This window comes from Hyla sarda, chromosome 1, assembly GCF_029499605.1.
Source record: "Hyla sarda isolate aHylSar1 chromosome 1, aHylSar1.hap1, whole genome shotgun sequence".
Classification (NCBI taxonomy): Eukaryota; Metazoa; Chordata; class Amphibia; order Anura; family Hylidae; genus Hyla; species Hyla sarda.
This window is the reverse complement of record NC_079189.1, coordinates 413,681,376-413,700,984: the sequence shown is the minus strand read 5'-3', so window position 1 is coordinate 413,700,984 and position 19,609 is coordinate 413,681,376. Positions and strand designations below refer to the sequence as shown.

The 19,609-nt window shown below is 39.9% G+C and overlaps 1 protein-coding gene and 1 long non-coding RNA gene across 6 annotated transcripts in view; one reads left to right on the top strand and one right to left on the bottom strand.

Annotated features, from left to right (window-relative positions):
- The window catches only part of TBX5 (T-box transcription factor 5), a 77,432-nt gene extending 59,626 nt beyond the window's left edge, over positions 1–17,806 (bottom strand). The window contains exons 1-3 of the mRNA XM_056528766.1: positions 17,654–17,806; positions 16,995–17,092; positions 3,784–3,903 (exon numbers count right to left, since the gene is read on the bottom strand). Of these exons, the coding sequence (XP_056384741.1) occupies positions 3,784–3,903; positions 16,995–17,092; positions 17,654–17,806 (371 nt within the window). The remainder of the gene's footprint in view (positions 1–3,783; positions 3,904–16,994; positions 17,093–17,653) is intronic.
- Positions 1–19,609, top strand: part of LOC130280291 (uncharacterized) — a 36,100-nt gene that overhangs the window by 16,376 nt on the left and 115 nt on the right. Inside the window, exons 2-5 of one of the 5 annotated variants that reach the window (XR_008846021.1) lie at positions 1,109–1,170; positions 16,981–17,109; positions 17,644–17,837; positions 19,352–19,609. The exon at positions 19,352–19,609 is cut by the window's right edge and continues 114 nt beyond it. This is a non-coding gene — a long non-coding RNA (uncharacterized LOC130280291). Of the gene's footprint in view, positions 1–1,108; positions 1,171–2,984; positions 3,334–14,999; positions 15,155–16,908; positions 17,110–17,643; positions 17,838–19,351 lie in introns of those variants that run through there. The other 4 variants (XR_008846022.1, XR_008846025.1, XR_008846024.1 and 1 more) reach the window with 4 other exon arrangements.

The following is a 19,609-nucleotide window of genomic DNA, read 5'->3' as shown; positions in this document are numbered from 1 at the left end:
TGCGAAGCGCAGTACAGTCTGTGCTGGGAGTCAGGCAGGGAGAGCGCCCACGTCTATAGGCACTACTCGTAACACTCTTCATGTATGAGGCCTTTTGTTCTACCAATGACAAAACACAGACGCATAAAAATGATCAACCTTTTTGCTAATGGTTAAATATTAAAGGCAATAAAAGAAGTTGATTGCCTTTTACTATCTGTTGAGGCTAATGCCATGGCTTCTGGAGCTGTGACAACTATTATGGTTCTATTTTTACATGGTTTCTGACTAATGCTGGCAGATTCATCACTGGTTTGTTTAGGCGCTTGAGCTTGGTGTCTTTGACCGAAACTCATTACAGAAAGGCAAAAATGCTAATGTGAACATAAAAAAATGTAATGGTACCAGCATGCCATTCATTTAATGTAAAATGTTTTCATGTAAATTTAAAGTTTACTTTCTAAGCTTCAGTGAAGACCCCTTCCCAGTGGACTCCAATTTGAAAACTGTGCATACCACAGTGGTTATTTCCCAAGCTTGCTGCAAGTCTGAACTGAGCCTAGAAGCTGTTTGAATTTAGGGTGTTGAAAATAAATATTGATACTCACAAATGCAGGGATGCGAACAGTGTTTTAAATTTTTTTTTTTTTATCTAAGAGCCGAATCACCCAGAGTGCAAGAAAAAGTGCAAAACGTGTTACACTAAAAAAAAGTGCACAAAGGATTTTGTCTATCGCAAGCGCTTCTCCTACAGGAGAGAGGCCCCCCAACAAACCTTACCCTTCGCCTCAGGACCAAAAGGTACCTGCGAGGTTCCAGGTTTGATGTCCCTTTTCGCCGAAGCTAAACAGTGTTAGGCAAGGTATCCCGGTCCTCTCCTACTTAAAGCAGATAAGGACAGCTGATAAATGATTGTAAGGGCAGCCTGATAGCACTGCAAGAATGTGGGAGAGAAAACTTTCCAGAGCTGGAGTAAGGATCTTCTGCTCAACATGTGAAGCTTAGTCGAATACTTCATTATTAATAGATCTTAAATGTTTAGTGTAAAACATTTTTAAACACTTTTTATCAAAGAAGTGCTATTGTAACATTAGAAATTCAAATTATAACTGTTTTTATCATTATTCAGCGTCAGCGACAAGGGAATTAAAGGAGGAGTGCCCTTATTGCCAAAATTTTGTGTAAAAAAAGGTAAGAACTATTTTGATGAAATAACCTGTACATAGTCATTGCTTACATGTATAGGTAAAAAGAAGAAAAAATTAAGCCCCAATAAGGAAGATACTAAATGGAAGGTAAAACATCCTTCCAGGCTTAATCAATGGAGGTTTATGATATTATCAACACAGTGGGCAAAATGAAATTATTACAATTGTTACACAATAAGCACAACAATGCCATCTCTATGTGTTAAAGATGTCTCCAGAAAGAAATGTTTACACGGTGCAACTGTAGGATTTCAGATCATGTGATTGATATCTGTGTAGGTCTCTGTCTTGTATTATGTTGTGTAGATATCCAACTCCCATTTCTGCAATCTTCTTGGTTGTATATATGAAGAAGCCCTCCTAATCATAACATTACACCACCTATAGTATGTGCAGCATATGTTGCAAGTGATTATAACCCAAACCACTGGGCATATTAGGACATGTTTGGAAATTAATAAAATATTGTATCAGTAGTTGCAGTAGTTTAGTGAAAATTTCCAGGTGGATGTCTAGGGACCTCAGTTTCTAAGAAGAGTAAGTCACATGGCAACTTTATACTCACATAGTTGAATCATTTGCAATCTTTTACATTTCATTGACAGTTAAGCAAGTAACAGTTAAAACATTTGCCTTTTATTGTCACCTGGATTGATCACACAAAGTGTCACCAGGCCAGAGCAACTCTCATTAACTCCAACAGGTCATGGTTCCCCCACTGTAACAACCCTCCCATATGATGATCCAATGCACTAAGTAGTGACAACTAGCTTTTTGGGTAGAGGTAATACCCATCCAATCTTAAAAACACCAATTCAAACATTCCATTAGATCCCAGAATTCTCTCTGTTCTATATAGATTCCTTAATAGACTATCCATCATAATTCCACAGTACAGATACAATTCCAATGTATAAATCTTAGGATCCCAGAGAGTGGGCTAGATAGCATATTTCTTAAAGCAGTTGGAATCAAAAAGTTGTGTTAATGGAACTGTGATTATTGTGTAGACCATGTGTATGTGTAAAGCTAAGGCATATTTTACCATATCCAACACTGCCAATAGTTTTATGTATTTCTTAGGCTGGGTTCTCGAATATCCAGCATCCGACTCAGTGAACCAAGCCTAAAACTAACCACAAATTATGACAAAGTACATTAGTTGGTATCAGTAGTTTAGCATCTGCCAGTCATTCAGTTTGTAGGCCATATGGGGGAATGCAACAAGTTGTGTTCCCTCGTCCGGCACTTCTGCAGCATGTCTGACCATCTTAGGTCCAAATTGAGGTGCCAGATTAATGTGAACTGCTAAATTCAAGTAAATGGGATTAGTTCTACATATAGGTTCCCTCTGGCGCATTACTACAGGAATGGAGGAAAATGTCACCAGATCCCTGTAGACATGTAAAGGGGGCCTTAAAGAAATAGCTTAAAATGTATTTTGTATGTCCTGAAATATACTATTGGTATGCCTAATACTTCTTTCCTGATGTACTTCATGTTAACTATTATTTAAATACAAACACAATGTATCTATGCATAATAAATAAATAAAAAATAAATAAATTATTTTCAGTTTAAAATGGAGAATTCTAGAAGCATAGTCATTACTATTACTAAGATTACTTTTTGGTAAGATTTTTTATTACGATTGTAAAACATTTGAGATTTAGCCTAAAAATACTGACCAAAATACTGTGTGTGTGTGTGTGTGTGTGTGTGTGTGTGTGTGTGTGTGAACCCAGCCTAAGGCTATATTCACACATTATTTGTTGGTCTAATTTTGATCTGTAAATACCTGTAAAATCTATGTGTGAACACAAAAATTTTTGCAAATAAGGCTAAAGAAAGCTTTGTGTGAACATGGCCTTTAAGTTATATAAAATTTCCAGTCAATTTAATCAATATCCAGGTATAGGAGGACAGCATTGGAATGTGTAGAACATAAGGATATATATGGCTTTTCTTAACATTGATTATATAATGTTGTAAGGCTGAGTTCACATATTTATGTTGCATTGGGATCAGCTTTTTGTTAAAAAAAAAAATCTGCATTTTACTTCCACATTGGAGGGAAACTGAACCACATCACTGAACAAGTGGGAAGGAAGCCTAAAAAAAAGTAGGTCGTGTCCTGGCTATACAGGTTGGTAGTTTGACTGATATTTGTTGCTTATTCAAATTTTTCCTCAGTGTGTGCCAATACATTTTTCCCTTGATCACATTTTGGATAGAATATACGGTATTTGGCACATTTCGTAAACTATAATGTGACATTCTGCTAGTAATGTTATTATAGTTACTACAATTACTTTAAATAACTAAAGAAAAGAAAAAACATAATACGCATTCCAAACATGTACCACATTTGTCGATATATATCTACATTCACCATATCCCGATGACCAGCTATAAGCCATAACCAACTGAAATATATCAAATGACGTCACTCAAATGTGTCATATGTATCACTAATGATACAGGGCTCCTACAAAAGCTCCTTTGTGTATCACATTCAGTGATGTCATGCCTGTTTTACAGCAAAAAGCCGAACATTTGCATTCACTAGTTAAACAGATGAAGATGGGCAGCTTACCATTTGTTATCTGCAAATTTGTATCTGTGGTCATCTGCTGGCACAATATCCATGAGAAGGATGTACTTGGTCTTTGGATTGAGGCCAGTAACTTTTACCTTGTAGCTTGGAAACATACGCCTGGAAGAGGACAATAGAGGAGCAGAAATATATGAGAAAATACTTGAAATTTCAAATATATGCCTCAAGTACATGCACAGTCTCCCATAACTCTAATGGAAGCTAAAAATGGAACATATTCATAATTTGACACATTGATCCCTGCAGGCCATATTGCTTTTAGTATTTATGGTGAGCCTTCTGTACATAAACACAGATTCATTAGTGACTCTGCCCTCCCTTGTTAATACCTATTACCCATATTTATCTAGACATACTGTTCTCTATTACACAGGAAAGGAACAGTTTTTCTTCTGACTCAGTAATATGAGATTGCTTTCCTGCACTGCTGTATCAGTGGAAAAGAATATATCTCCATTTCTGATTTGTCATACCTAGCACTGAATTTGGAGCATGCACACTACTATTAGAGGCTTAATAATTACAGAGGTTGACACCACTTTATACATCATATTCTCCCCCATCTCTCCCCATAACTACTCTTTGTGGTAAGCCTTCCTCCAGTGATTATAAAGGGTAGATAACATTGGGCTGATCATAAATCATGACATAAAGTTTCTTTTATACACACAGATCCTCAAGTAGTGTTATCGGCCTGTTCCTTTAAGACTTCTGTCTACACCTAACAAGGAAAATAGTAAACTTCTGTGCAGGAACAATTTCATGGATAAGAAACCATCATTTTGTAGATTATCATTCAATCTGTCTTTTCATTTACAAGAAGAAATTTGGGCAGATTTACTAAGCAAAATGCACCAGAATTATGGCCCCTATTGTGCCAAAAAAAAAAAAAACTGGCATACATTCTGTGCCCTGCATTTAATATGTGTTATAGATACTTTTAAGGGTACATTCCCACACGGCGTATTTGCTGCGTATTTGCTGCTGCGTATTTTATTTTCTCTGTTGAAGTCAATGGGTAGGAAAATACGCAGCACCAAATATGCAGCAAATGCGCAGCAAAATACGCTGTGTGGGAACGTACCCTAACACCTCTCTAGACAGTTTTGAAAAGTGTATAAAAAGGAGGCATGGCTAAGTGGAGTTGTAAAATGTGCCACATTTATTAATGACATGTACCATTCTTTGGTGCAAAATAGTAAGCTAAGCCAACAAAGAAATATCATAAGAAAGAATAAAGTGTCTAACACATCTAATAAGTAGAGACACATCTATCACACATTGTGCGCCAATTCATTTCGTTTTCTGCAGTATGAATAAATATTCCTTATTGTAACATTTAGTCATCCCTGTTAAAGCCTTACCCATAATTACTGTATCTAAGTTTATATCTAAGACCCATTTACATGATAAAGCTATTATTTATCATTGATAATAATGTATCCATCATACATAAAAACCATTGTCAGCATTTGTGAAGTTTCATAATAGAAACGCAATTATTCAGTTTTCCCAGTTTAAAGAACATTTCCATAGCTGAACTTGTAGTTGAGAACAGTGAGATGTGTATATATATATATATATATATATATATATATATATATATATATGTAATAAATGTATCTTTTATGCCGCTTTGTGTAAAAAAAAACTTTAGCAACTATTAAATTGACTGTATATTAAATGTAGACCATACTTATTGTTATATTCACTGATTAGATGAGTGTTTACATAATACAGTACATTGCACTCATGTATCCAGCTAACTGTGTCCTTACATAATAATTATGTATGGTCCACTCCTCATTGATCGTACAGTATTAAAGTATACCTTCCAGAGGTATGTATGTTCAATCAGTCATTAAATACATACATTGGGAAAAATGTTAGATCAATTTCTTCATTATTAAAAAATGTCATTATTAAAAAAGTATTTTCGAAAAAATTAATGGTTCCTCAATAATCCATTTTCTCTCAGCAGAATTCCCTTTTCTGTGATAAAACTGGTGTTGAATTTATTGTTGGAGTTGTTCCATCGGTGCAGTTATGAGAGTTTAGTAAACACCAATTATAGAAGGATATTGTCACGATGCCGGCTGGCAGGTAGTGGACCCTCTGTGCCAGAGAGGGATTGGCGTGGACCGTGCTAGTGGACCGGTTCTAAGCCACTACTGGTTTTCACCAGAGCCCGCCGCAAAGCGGGATGGTCTTGCTGCGGCGGTAGTGACCAGGTCGTATCCACTAGCAACGGCTCACCTCTCTGGCTGCTGAAGATAGGCGCGGTACAAGGGAGTAGGCAGAAGCAAGGTCGGACGTAGCAGAAGGTCGGGGCAGGCAGCAAGGATCGTAGTCAGGGGCAACGGCAGAAGGTCTGGAAACACTGGCAAGGGACACACAAGGAACGCTTTCACTGGCACTAAGGCAACAAGATCCGGCAAGGGAGTGCAAGGGAAGTGAGGTAATATAGGGAGTGCACAGGTGATAACCCTAATTGGAACCACTGCACCAATCAGCGGCGCAGTGGCCCTTTAAATCGCAGAGACCCGGCGCGCGCGCGCCCTAGGGAGCGGGGCCGCGCGCGCCGGGACAGAACAGACGGGGAGCGAGTCAGGTAGGGGAGCCGGGGTGCGCATCGCGAGCGGGCGCTACCCGCATCGCGAATCGCATCCCGGCTAGCAGCAGGATCGCAGCGCCCCGGGTCAGAGGACGTGACCGGAGCGCTGCAGCGGAGGAGGTGAAGCGAGCGCTCCGGGGAGGAGCGGGAACCCGGAGCGCTCGGCGTAACAGTACCCCCCCCCTTGGGTCTCCCCCTCTTCTTGGAGCCTGAGAACCTGAGGAGCAGACTTTTGTCAAGGATGTTGTCCTCAGGTTCCCAGGATCTCTCTTCAGGACCACAACCCTCCCAGTCTACTAAAAAAAAATTTTTCCCTCTGACCTTTTTGGCAGCCAAAATCTCCTTGACCGAGAAGACGTCCGAGGAGCCGGAAACAGGAGTGGGAGGAACAGATTTGGGAGAAAAACGGTTGAGGATGAGTGGTTTGAGAAGAGAGACGTGAAAGGCATTAGGGATACGAAGAGAAGGAGGAAGAAGAAGTTTATAAGAGACAGGATTAATTTGACACAAAATTTTGAAAGGACCAAGATAGCGTGGTCCCAACTTGTAGCTAGGGACACGGAAGCGGACATATTTAGCGGAGAGCCATACCTTGTCTCCAGGGGAAAAAACGGGGGGAGCTCTTCTTTTCTTATCCGCGAACCTCTTCATGCGTGAAGAAGCCTGTAAGAGAGAATTTTGGGTCTCTCTCCATATAATGGAAAGGTCACGAGAAATTTCATCCACAGCGGGCAGACCAGAGGGCAAGGGGGTAGGGAGGGGGGGAAGAGGGTGACGGCCGTACACCACGAAAAATGGGGATTTGGAGGAAGATTCAGAGACCCTGAAGTTATACGAGAATTCGGCCCATGGAAGGAGATCTGCCCAGTCATCCTGGCGGGAGGAAACAAAATGTCGCAAATAATCACCCAGGATCTGGTTAATTCTTTCTACTTGTCCATTGGACTGGGGATGATATGCAGAGGAAAAATTTAATTTAATCTTGAGTTGTTTACAGAGAGCTCTCCAGAATTTAGACACGAATTGGACCCCTCTATCCGAGACAATCTGCGTAGGCAACCCGTGAAGACGAAAAATGTGTACAAAAAATTGTTTAGCCAACTGAGGCGCAGAAGGAAGACCAGGAAGAGGAATGAAATGTGCCATTTTGGAGAATCGATCAACGACCACCCAAATAACAGTGTTGCCACGGGAAGGGGGTAAATCAGTAATAAAATCCATACCAATCAGTGACCAAGGCTGTTCGGGGACAGGCAGAGGATGAAGAAAACCAGCGGGCTTCTGGCGAGGAGTCTTATCCCGGGCACAGATAGTGCAGGCTCGCACAAAGTCCCCAACATCCGTCTCCAGAGTCGGCCACCAATAGAAGCGGGAGATGAGTTGCACAGATTTCTTGATGCCCGCATGACCTGCGAGATGGGAGGAGTGACCCCATTTGAGGATTCCGAGGCGTTGGCGTGGAGAAACAAAGGTCTTTCCTGGAGGAGTCTGCCTGATGGAGGCAGGAGAAGTGGAGATCAGGCAGTCAGGTGGAATGATGTGTTGCGGAGGGAGATCAACTTCTGAGGCATCCGAGGAACGAGAGAGAGCATCGGCTCTAATGTTCTTATCGGCAGGACGAAAGTGAATCTCAAAATTAAATCGGGCAAAGAACAGAGACCACCGGGCCTGGCGAGGATTCAGCCGTTGGGCCGACTGGAGGTAGGAGAGGTTCTTGTGGTCGGTGTAGATAATAACAGGAAATCTTGATCCCTCCAGCAGATGCCTCCATTCCTCAAGTGCTAATTTAATGGCTAGAAGCTCTCGATCCCCGATGGAGTAGTTCCTCTCCGCTGGAGAGAAGGTCCTAGAGAAAAAACCACAAGTGACAGCATGCCCGGAAGGATTTTTTTGTAGAAGAACAGCTCCAGCTCCTACTGAGGAGGCATCAACCTCCAATAGGAAGGGTTTGGAAGGGTCAGGTCTGGAGAGCACGGGAGCCGAAGAAAAGGCAGACTTGAGTTGTTTAAAGGAGTCTTCTGCTTGAGGAGGCCAGGACTTGGGATCAGCATTTTTTTTGGTTAAGGCCACGATAGGAGCCACAATGGTAGAAAAATGTGGAATAAATTGCCTGTAATAATTGGCGAACCCCAAAAAGCGTTGGATAGCACGGAGTCCGGAGGGGCGTGGCCAATTTAAGACGGCAGAGAGTTTGTCTGGATCCATCTGTAGTCCCTGGCCAGAGACCAAATATCCTAGAAAAGGAAGAGATTGGCATTCAAACAGACATTTCTCAATTTTGGCATAGAGTTGGTTGTCACGAAGTCTCTGAAGAACCATACGGACATGCTGGCGGTGTTCTTCTAGATTGGCAGAAAAAATTAGGATATCGTCCAGATATACCACAACACAGGAGTATAATAGATCACGAAAAATTTCATTGACAAAGTCTTGGAAGACGGCAGGGGCATTGCACAGTCCAAAGGGCATGACCAGATACTCAAAGTGTCCATCTCTGGTGTTAAATGCCGTTTTCCACTCGTCCCCCTCTCTGATGCGGATGAGGTTATAGGCGCCTCTTAAGTCCAATTTAGTGAAGATGTGGGCACCTTGGAGGCGATCAAAGAGTTCAGAGATGAGGGGTAAGGGGTAGCGGTTCTTAACCGTGATTTTATTAAGACCGCGGTAGTCAATGCAAGGACGTAGGGAGCCATCTTTTTTGGACACAAAGAAAAATCCGGCTCCGGCAGGAGAGGAGGATTTACGGATAAAGCCCTTTTTTAGATTCTCCTGGACGTATTCGGACATGGCAAGAGTCTCTGGGGCAGAGAGAGGATAAATTCTGCCCCGGGGTGGAGTAGTACCCGGGAGGAGGTCGATAGGGCAATCATAAGGCCTGTGAGGAGGTAGAGTCTCAGCTTGTTTTTTGCAGAAAACATCCGCGAAGTCCATATAGGCCTTAGGGAGACCGGTTACTGGAGGAACCACAGAGTTACGGCAAGGGTTACTGGGAACCGGTTTTAGACAGTTCTTGGAACAAGAGGACCCCCAACTCTTGATCTCCCCAGTGGACCAATCCAGGGTTGGGGAATGAAGTTGAAGCCAGGGAAGTCCAAGGAGAATCTCCGAGGTGCAATTGGGGAGGACCAAAAGTTCAATCCTCTCATGATGAGATCCGATACTCATAAGAAGGGGCTCCGTGCGGAAACGTATGGCACAGTCCAATCTTTCATTATTTACACAATTGATGTAGAGGGGTCTGGCGAGACTGGTCACTGGGATGTTGAACCTGTTGACGAGAGAGGCCAAAATAAAATTTCCTGCAGATCCAGAGTCCAAGAAGGCCACTGTAGAGAAGGAGAAGGCAGAGGCAGACATCCGCACAGGCACAGTAAGACGTGGAGAAGCAGAGTAGACATCAAGGACTGTCTCACCTTTGTGCGGAGTCAGCGTACGTCTTTCCAGGCGGGGAGGACGGATAGGACAATCCCTCAGGAAGTGTTCGGTACTGGCACAGTACAGGCAGAGGTTCTCCATACGGCGTCGTGTCCTCTCTTGAGGTGTCAGGCGAGACCGGTCGACCTGCATAGCCTCCACGGCGGGAGACACAGGAACAGATTGCAGGGTACCAGAGGAGAGAGGAGCCGAGGAGACGAAACGCCTCGTGCGAACAGAGTCCATATCTTGACGGAGTTCCTGACGCCTTTCAGAAAAACGCATGTCAATGCGAGTGGCTAGGTGAATAAGTTCATGTAGGTTAGCAGGAATTTCTCGTGCGGCCAGAACATCTTTAATGTTGCTGGATAGGCCTTTTTTGAAGGTCGCGCAGAGGGCCTCATTATTCCAGGACAATTCTGAAGCAAGTGTACGGAATTGTACGGCATACTCGCCAACGGAAGAATTACCCTGGACCAGGTTCAACAGGGCAGTCTCAGCAGAAGAGGCTCGGGCAGGTTCCTCAAAGACACTTCGGATTTCCGAGAAGAAGGAGTGTACAGAGGCAGTGACGGGGTCATTGCGGTCCCAGAGCGGTGTGGCCCATGACAGGGCTTTTCCGGACAGAAGACTGACTACGAAAGCCACCTTAGACCTTTCAGTGGGAAACAGGTCCGACATCATCTCCAGATGCAGGGAACATTGGGAAAGGAAGCCACGGCAAAACTTAGAGTCCCCATCAAATTTATCCGGCAAGGATAAGCGTATCCCAGGAGCGGCCACTCGCTGCGGAGGAGGTGCAGGAGCTGGCGGAGGAGATGACTGCTGAAGCTGTGGTAGCAACTGTTGTAGCATAACGGTCAGTTGAGACAGCTGTTGGCCTTGTTGCGCAATCTGTTGTGACTGCTGGGCGACCACCGTGGTGAGGTCAGCGACAACTGGCAGAGGAACTTCAGCGGGATCCATGGCCGGATCTACTGTCACGATGCCGGCTGGCAGGTAGTGGACCCTCTGTGCCAGAGAGGGATTGGCGTGGACCGTGCTAGTGGACCGGTTCTAAGCCACTACTGGTTTTCACCAGAGCCCGCCGCAAAGCGGGATGGTCTTGCTGCGGCGGTAGTGACCAGGTCGTATCCACTAGCAACGGCTCACCTCTCTGGCTGCTGAAGATAGGCGCGGTACAAGGGAGTAGGCAGAAGCAAGGTCGGACGTAGCAGAAGGTCGGGGCAGGCAGCAAGGATCGTAGTCAGGGGCAACGGCAGAAGGTCTGGAAACACTGGCAAGGGACACACAAGGAACGCTTTCACTGGCACTAAGGCAACAAGATCCGGCAAGGGAGTGCAAGGGAAGTGAGGTAATATAGGGAGTGCACAGGTGATAACCCTAATTGGAACCACTGCACCAATCAGCGGCGCAGTGGCCCTTTAAATCGCAGAGACCCGGCGCGCGCGCGCCCTAGGGAGCGGGGCCGCGCGCGCCGGGACAGAACAGACGGGGAGCGAGTCAGGTAGGGGAGCCGGGGTGCGCATCGCGAGCGGGCGCTACCCGCATCGCGAATCGCATCCCGGCTAGCAGCAGGATCGCAGCGCCCCGGGTCAGAGGACGTGACCGGAGCGCTGCAGCGGAGGAGGTGAAGCGAGCGCTCCGGGGAGGAGCGGGAACCCGGAGCGCTCGGCGTAACAGTTATAATGTACCTCCACAGGATTGATGATGGCTACATAGAAATGAGCAATGTATGGGTAGACTATTCTTAAGTGGCATGACTGTTTTTTTCCTTAGATCATACAGGAAATTAAACTTCTTACCATGGCGCAGTAATTATTTTATAATAATCTCAAATATTTCTATAATCATTTTCATAGTCATTACAGAATATGATGGCAGTGTTTGTGGAAATGATTGTTTCATTAGCTTTTTTTAAGCAAAAATTTATAGCATTTCATATCAAGGCTGGGTTCACACATAATATGTTGGTCAGTAATTTTAGCCAAAACCAGGAGTGGAATCAACACAGAGAAAAATCCTAATGGAAAGATTTGCACATGTTATCTATGTTTTGGACCCACTCCTGGCTGGTTTTACACATAATGGGGGAGATTTATCAAAACCTGTCGAGAGGAAAAGTTGCCGAGTTGCCCATAGCAACCAATCAGATCACTTCTTTCATTTTGCAGAGGCCTTGTTAAAAATGAAAGAAGTGATCTGATTGGTTGCTATGGACAGCTAGGCAACTTTTCCTCTGGACAGGATTTGATAAATCTTCCCCAATATGTTGGTCAGTATTTTTAGATAAAACCAGGAGTGGAATCAACACAGAGAAAAACTATAATGAAAAGAGTTGCACATTTTTATATGAGTGTTGGACTCAATCCTGGTTTTGACAAAAAATAATAACCAAAATAGTATGTGTGAACCCAGCCCAAAGCTCCTAAAGCTAGTTCATCTAGACTCTACAGAAAACACATTACAGCTCCTTCCTTAAGAGGTTCATACTAGAGTGGCTGAACTTGGAGCTCTTCAACCTGGTATTTTTAGGGGTGGCACAGATCTGATAAGTCTTCATAGACTAGTTATCATCTGGTAATGGGGGATGTTCTATTGTTGTTCAATAATGTTTAACATTAAAAGATAGACAGACAGACAGATAGATAGACAGATAGATAGACAGATAGACAGATAGATACTATATAGGATAGATAGATAGATAGATATATAGATAGATAGATAGATAGATAGATAGATAGATAGATAGATAGATATTATATGGGCTAGATAGATAGATAGATAGATAGATAGATAGATAGATATTATATAGGATAGATAGATAGATAGATAATATATAGGATAGATAGATAGATAGATAGATAGATAGATATTATATAGTATAGATAGATAGATAGATAGATAATATATAGGATAGATAGATAGATATTATATACTATAGATAGATAGCAAGATAGATATTATATAGGATAGATAGATAGACAGACAGAGAGAGATAGATGAAATGTAGGATAGATAGACAGATAGATATTATATAGTATAGATAGATAGATAGCTAGATAGATAATATATAGGATAGATAGATATTATATAGTATAGATAGATAGATAGATAGATAGATAGATAGATAGATATTATATAGGATAGATAGATAGACAGACAGACAGAGAGAGATAGATAAAATATAGGATAGATATGAGATAGATAGATAGATAGATAGATCGATATTATATAGAATAGATAAATAGATAGATAGATAGATAGATAGATTGATAATATATAGGATAGATAGATAGATAATATATAGGATAGATGTGAGATAGATAGATGATAGATAGACAGATATTATATAGGATAGATAGATATACAGACAGATAGATAGATATTATATAGGAAAGATAGATAGATATTATATAGGATAGATAGATATACAGACAGATAGAGAGATAGATAATATATAGGATAGATAGATAGATAGATAGATAGATAGATAGATAGATAGATAGATATTATATAGGATAGACAGACAGAGAGAGAGAGAGAGAGAGAGAGAGAGAGATAATATATAGGATAGGTAGGTAGATAGATATTAGATAGATAGATAGATAGATAGGTAGATAGATATTATATAGGATAGATAGACAGAGAGAGAGAGATCGATAGATAGATAGATAGATAATATATAGGATAGGTAGATAGAGAGATTTCCTCTATGTTTAAAAACTATAGCCTATAGTTGATAATAAAATGTAAGATGTGTTTGTTTTGGGAATGACGTCACTCCCCTGCACCATATTTCCCTGTCTAGCACTAAGCAGTATATGCAGGGATCATTACAAGCTGCACATTTGCTTTATCTTCTGTACAATTTATATTGCATCTCTTATGTCATTTCATTGCACTACAGCTTGTTGTACAGTTACACTATTGTGCCACAGTGTAGCTACTTTATATACTGTAAATAACCGCCACATATGACGTCATCACACAAATAGAATCAATAGAGGAATCGTCCCCCTCAGTGTATATAGCAGACGCCTCCAGCTGTTGCAAAACTACAACTCCCAGCCTTCGGCTGTCCGGACATGCCGGGAGTTGTAGTTTTGCAACAGCTGTAGGCCCCCTGGTTGGGAAACACAGCTATATAGCGTCACTGACTACACAGCCGCGCCTGCCGCCATACAGTGCACACAGACGTGTATTGTGCTGTGTATACGTGTGTTGTGCGCACTGAACAATGCTTTCTGTATTCTAAACATTTTACTAGAACAGTTTCCTATATTCTCACAGGCATCACACAACCTCACGACCCTCAATGTATAGGAAAACAATTACTCTTTACTATAAAAAAATATATATATAAAAGTAAGAAAAAAAGATGCAAAAAAAATAAATAAACTAAAATGACAATGCAAAAGTATTGAAAAAAAACAACATAAACATTAAAGTCAACACAACAATGGTGACTGATGACGTTTTTTGTTGTGTTTACAGTTTACTACTATTTTAAAACCAGTCGCTATTACAATGAGCCCCTGACCAGGAGCATAATAAGATGCTGGTTGTTATTATTGGGACGATAGGAATATAAAATGCTGGTATAGTAGAGGAAACCCAGTGTATGATATTGTTAGTGGATTATATGTTCTTCCTCCCCTCCCCCCAGAGAGGCGCCCGGTGCTGTGCACATGTAATGTGTCGCCTGGATTCCTGGCACAGCTTTATATAAAGTCCATTTTGCTATTTTAACTTTGAACAAAAGTGCAGTAAAAGCTATTTATTTCCCTGCTAGGGGGAAACTGGATCCGCTCGGCTATTCATCACCTAAAGGTTTGGGCTATTTTATACACATGCCCTGCTATGTAGCCGCATGTACAGGGGCTCCTATTAACCACTTGTCACACACATACATTACATCTGTGTTTGCCAACCAGTGTGCCTCCAGCTGTTGCAAAACTACAACTCCCAGCATGCCCGGACAGCCGAAGGCTGTCCGGGCATGCTGGGAGTTGTAGTTTTGCAACAGCTGGAGGCACACTGGTTGGGAAACACTGCAATGTATACGCGAGGTCCAGTATAGCCTAGAACTCTACAATGGGCTCCATTAACTTGTGATTTTTACCATACATTATTTACATGACCCACTACAATGAGAAGTCTCTATTATTGGACTAGGAAATCTTGAGGATCTGCCAGGCCCTTTCCCCCCGATCTGCTGGATGATATCCAGTTCACTGAGGAGGAAGATTCCAGTGATAGTGACCTACAAGCTGGGGATGGCTATGTATTCTTGTAATAATTCCCAGTGCCACAATATAGGTATACAGAAGCTGGCATATACATATCTGGGTCTGTTGTTATAGTATACTTTTTGTTTTTGTTTTTGTTTATTGTTTGTTTTTTCCTTATGCATTTTAGGGTCAATACTTTCTTCTGTATTGTTTTCTTACTGAGGCTTTCACTCAAACATACAGGAGTTTTTTCTAGTGTAATGGGTGGCAGTATATATAGTTTTTTTTTATTATGCATTTTAGGATCAAAACTTTCTTCTGCATTGTTTTCTTATTGAGGCTTTCACTCAAACATACAGGAGTTTTCTCTAGTGTAATGGGTGGCAGTATATATAGTTTTTTTTTATTATGCATTTTAGGATCAAAACTTTCTTCTGTATTGTTTTCTTATTGAGGCTTTCACTCAAACATACAGGAGTTTTTTCTAGTGTAATGGGTGGCAGTATTTTTTTTTTATTGTTTGTTTTTTCCTTATGCATTTAAGGGTCAAAACTTTCTTTTGCATTGTTTTCTTATTGAGGCTTTCACTCAAACATACAGGAGTTTTTTTTCCCTAGTGTAATGGGTGGCAGTATATATATTTTTTTGGTATTTTTTTTTATTTAGCATTTTAGGGTCAATACTTTCTTCTGTATTGTTTTGTTACTGAGGCTTCCACTCAAACATACAGGCGTTTTCTCTAATGTAACAGGTGGCAGTATTTTATTTTTATTTTTTTATTGTTTGTTTTTTAATTATGTATTTTAGGGTCAATACTTTCTTCTGTATTCTTTTGTTACTGAGGCTTTCACTCAAACATACAGGAGTTTTTTTTTTCTAGTGTAATGGGTGGAAGTATATATTTTTTATTGTTTGTTTTTTTATTTTGCATTTTAGGGTCAATACTTTCTTCTGTATTGTTTTGTTACTGAGGCTTCCACTCAAACATACAGGAGTTTTCTCTAATGTAACAGGTGGCAGTATTTTATTTTTATTTTTATTGTTTGTTTTTTCCTTATGCATTTTAGGGTCAAAACTTTCTTCTGTATTGTTTTCTTATTTAGGCTTTCACTCAAACATACAGGAGTTTTTTTTTATAGTGTAATGGGTGGCAGTATATATGTTTTTATTGTTTGTTTTTTATTATGCATTTTAGGGTCAATACTTTCTTCTGTATTGTTTTCTTATTGAGACATGCACTCAAACATACAGGAGTTTTCTCTAGTGTAATAGATGCCAGTATTTTATTTTTATTTTTTTATAGTTTGCTTTTTCCTTACGTATATTAGGGTCAAAACTTTCTTCGGTATTGTTTTCTTATTGAGGCTTTCTCCCAAACATACATTAGTTTTCTCTAGTGTAATGGGTCGCAGTATTTTTTTTTTTCATTGTTTGTTTTTTTACCTTATGCATTTTAGGGTCAATATTTTCTTCTGTATTGTTTTGTTATCGAGGCTTTCTCCCAAACATACATTAGTTTTCTCAAGTGTAATGGGTCGCAGTATTATTTTTTTATTGTTTGTTTTTTTCCTCATGCGTTTTTAGGGTCAATACTTTCTTATGTATTGTTTTCTTATTGAGGCTTTCTCTCAAACATACATTAGTTTTCCCTAGTGTAATGGGTCGCAGTATTATTTTTTTATTGTTTGTTTTTTTCCTTATGCGTTTTTAGGGTCAATACTTTCTTCTGTATTGTTTTCTTATTGAGGCTTTCTCCCAAACATACATTAGTTTTCCCTAGTGTAATGGGCCACAGTATTTAAGAATCTGACAACCAGCTGGATGAATCCAATTCTTTTCTAGATCTTGGATTGGTATAGAATGCGATGTGCACATCACAGGATAGTAAAACGTACCCACCTCTTCCTCATACAGTCTGATGCCCTTACCTTCCGGCCTTGGTGATGATCATCTCTGTGCCTACTTCATGAAACTTCATCCATAACTCCCGTTCATGCAGGAAGACCTTGATGCCTTCCATTCCCTGGGCACAGAGTATAACAAGTTAGTCACACTGCATTGTGTCTGATGGATGTTATGGAGAATAAATAATCAACCATTGTCACAGTAACAAACAGTTGACCCTCTTGGCTATTCACATACAGTATAACTATAGGATAGTACAGTGTTTCCCAACCAGTGTGCCTCCAGCTGTTGCAAAACTACAACTCCCAGCATGCCCGGACAGCCGAAGGGAGTTGTAGTTTTGCAACAGCTGGAGGCACACTGGTTGGGAGACACTGGGTTAGTATAACAAACTATACTATCTATCTATCATCCACATTTATATAACGTGTTTCCCAGAGTCTATATTGTACAATAGGATGTGTACATACACAGGCTGGTACATCGAATCATGACAGTAAACTTCCTAGTTGTATAAAAATGGCTGCTACAGTCGTCTTACGACATGGCTTAATCTTATTATTGATTTGTTACTTTGCCATATGGCTACACACAAATGGATATCATGCATATGTATATATCTACGTGTTAAATTCCACAGGCCCTCCATATTTCTTTTTTTTTACTTTTCAGGGAACCAGCTCCTTACCTGCTGAGTAAAGGCTGCTTGTGGGGAGGTTGGGGTCTTGCTGCTGGCCCCTAGCTGGCTATCCTGCTTAGGATCACACTGCAACTCCTTGGGGTCTGGTTCCACTGGAGTATCGGGCATCCCATATCCCTCATCTGTGTCCGCCATATTGCACAGGGACCCTGCACTCCAAGCAAATGTAGGTCGTGTTACTTATCTGGATGTCAGTGTCTGTGTCCACACGTTACAAAGTTGGCTTCTAAAGGGAGTAGGAGGCCCTATCTGTGCTGCTACCCATCCCATTACTCCATTTAGAAATTAACACATTGCTAACAGGTTCCCCATTCACACACAGGACTGCCCTTGATGTGGGCAAATAAAGTAATCTATCTACCTACCTATCTATCTATCTATTTATTTATTTATTGATCTATCTATCATCTATCCTATATAACATCTAACTAGCTATCTATTTATTTATTGATCTATCTATCATCTATCCTATGTAACATCTAACTAGCTATCTATTTATTTATTTATTTATTTATTGATCTATCTATCATCTATCCTATATAACATCTAACTAGCTATCTATTTATTTATTTATTTATCATCTATCCTATATAATATCTATCTATCTATCCTATATATGATATATCTATTTATTTATCTACTCTATATATATTATCTATTAATTTATTTATCTATCATCTATCATATCTATTTATCCTATATAATATCTATCTGTCTATCTATCTATCTATTCTATATAATATCTAACTATTTATTTATCAATCTATGTATCTATCCTATATATCTATCTATCTGTCTATCTATCTATTTATTTATCTTTCTATCATCTATCATATCTATTACAATATATATATATATATATATATATATATATATATATATATATAGATATATATATATCCCATATAATATCTATCTACCTATCTATCATCTAACTCATATCTATCTATCCTATATAATATCTATCTATTTATCTATCTATTTATCTATCCCAAATGATAACTATCTATCTATTTATTTATTTATCTTTCTATCACCTATCTATCTATCATCTAACTCATATCTATCCTATATAATATCTATCTATCTATTCTATATAATATCTATCTATCTATCTATCTATCTATCTATCTCTCTATTCTATATAATATCTATCTATCTATCTCATATCTATCTATCCTATATATTATCTATCTATCCTATATATTATCTATCTATCCTATATAATATCTATCTATCTATCTGTTTAATATGTCTGTCTGCCGTCTAATAATGAATATCTGTATAGGTCTATAATGTTCTCCATGTAAATATACCCTCAGTTATACGGCTTGCATAATGTAAATACATGTTGCATATCGTGCACCTTTACTAGTTGCATTTCTGCATGTAAAAGCATTGAGCCAAACACACACACTACTGTAAAACACATTTAAACTCATATTTGTACACAGCATATGCCTAAAAATGATACACAAAAGACACACACAATAATAATAATAATAATAATAAAAATAAATAAATATTTCTATGTGAACACATTATTCAGACTGCTGCCCTGTTAATATACTAAAACAAGAAGTGTAAAGACTGTTGTGTGATACTATGGGTGCTGCCTTTGTACTGTACATCCGCATACACTGACTTCACTCTACCTTCTTCCACCCAAACTATATCCAGCTGACAGTACTAGCAAGAAGCCTGTGACCAGATAACATTCCTTCAGAAGACCAAAGAACTTAACACTGTCTGCAGAAAGCGGAAATGAAGTTGCAAATAAAAAATATATATATTATTTGTGCAGGAAAAAAGATACACACGCATTTCAATATAAATATCTAAATATTGCCATCCTTGATATAAGCATCTTCTATACCACACACTTTATATTGTCGTTTTCTTTAATCACATCATCAGGACTACCGTGAAATCATTTCA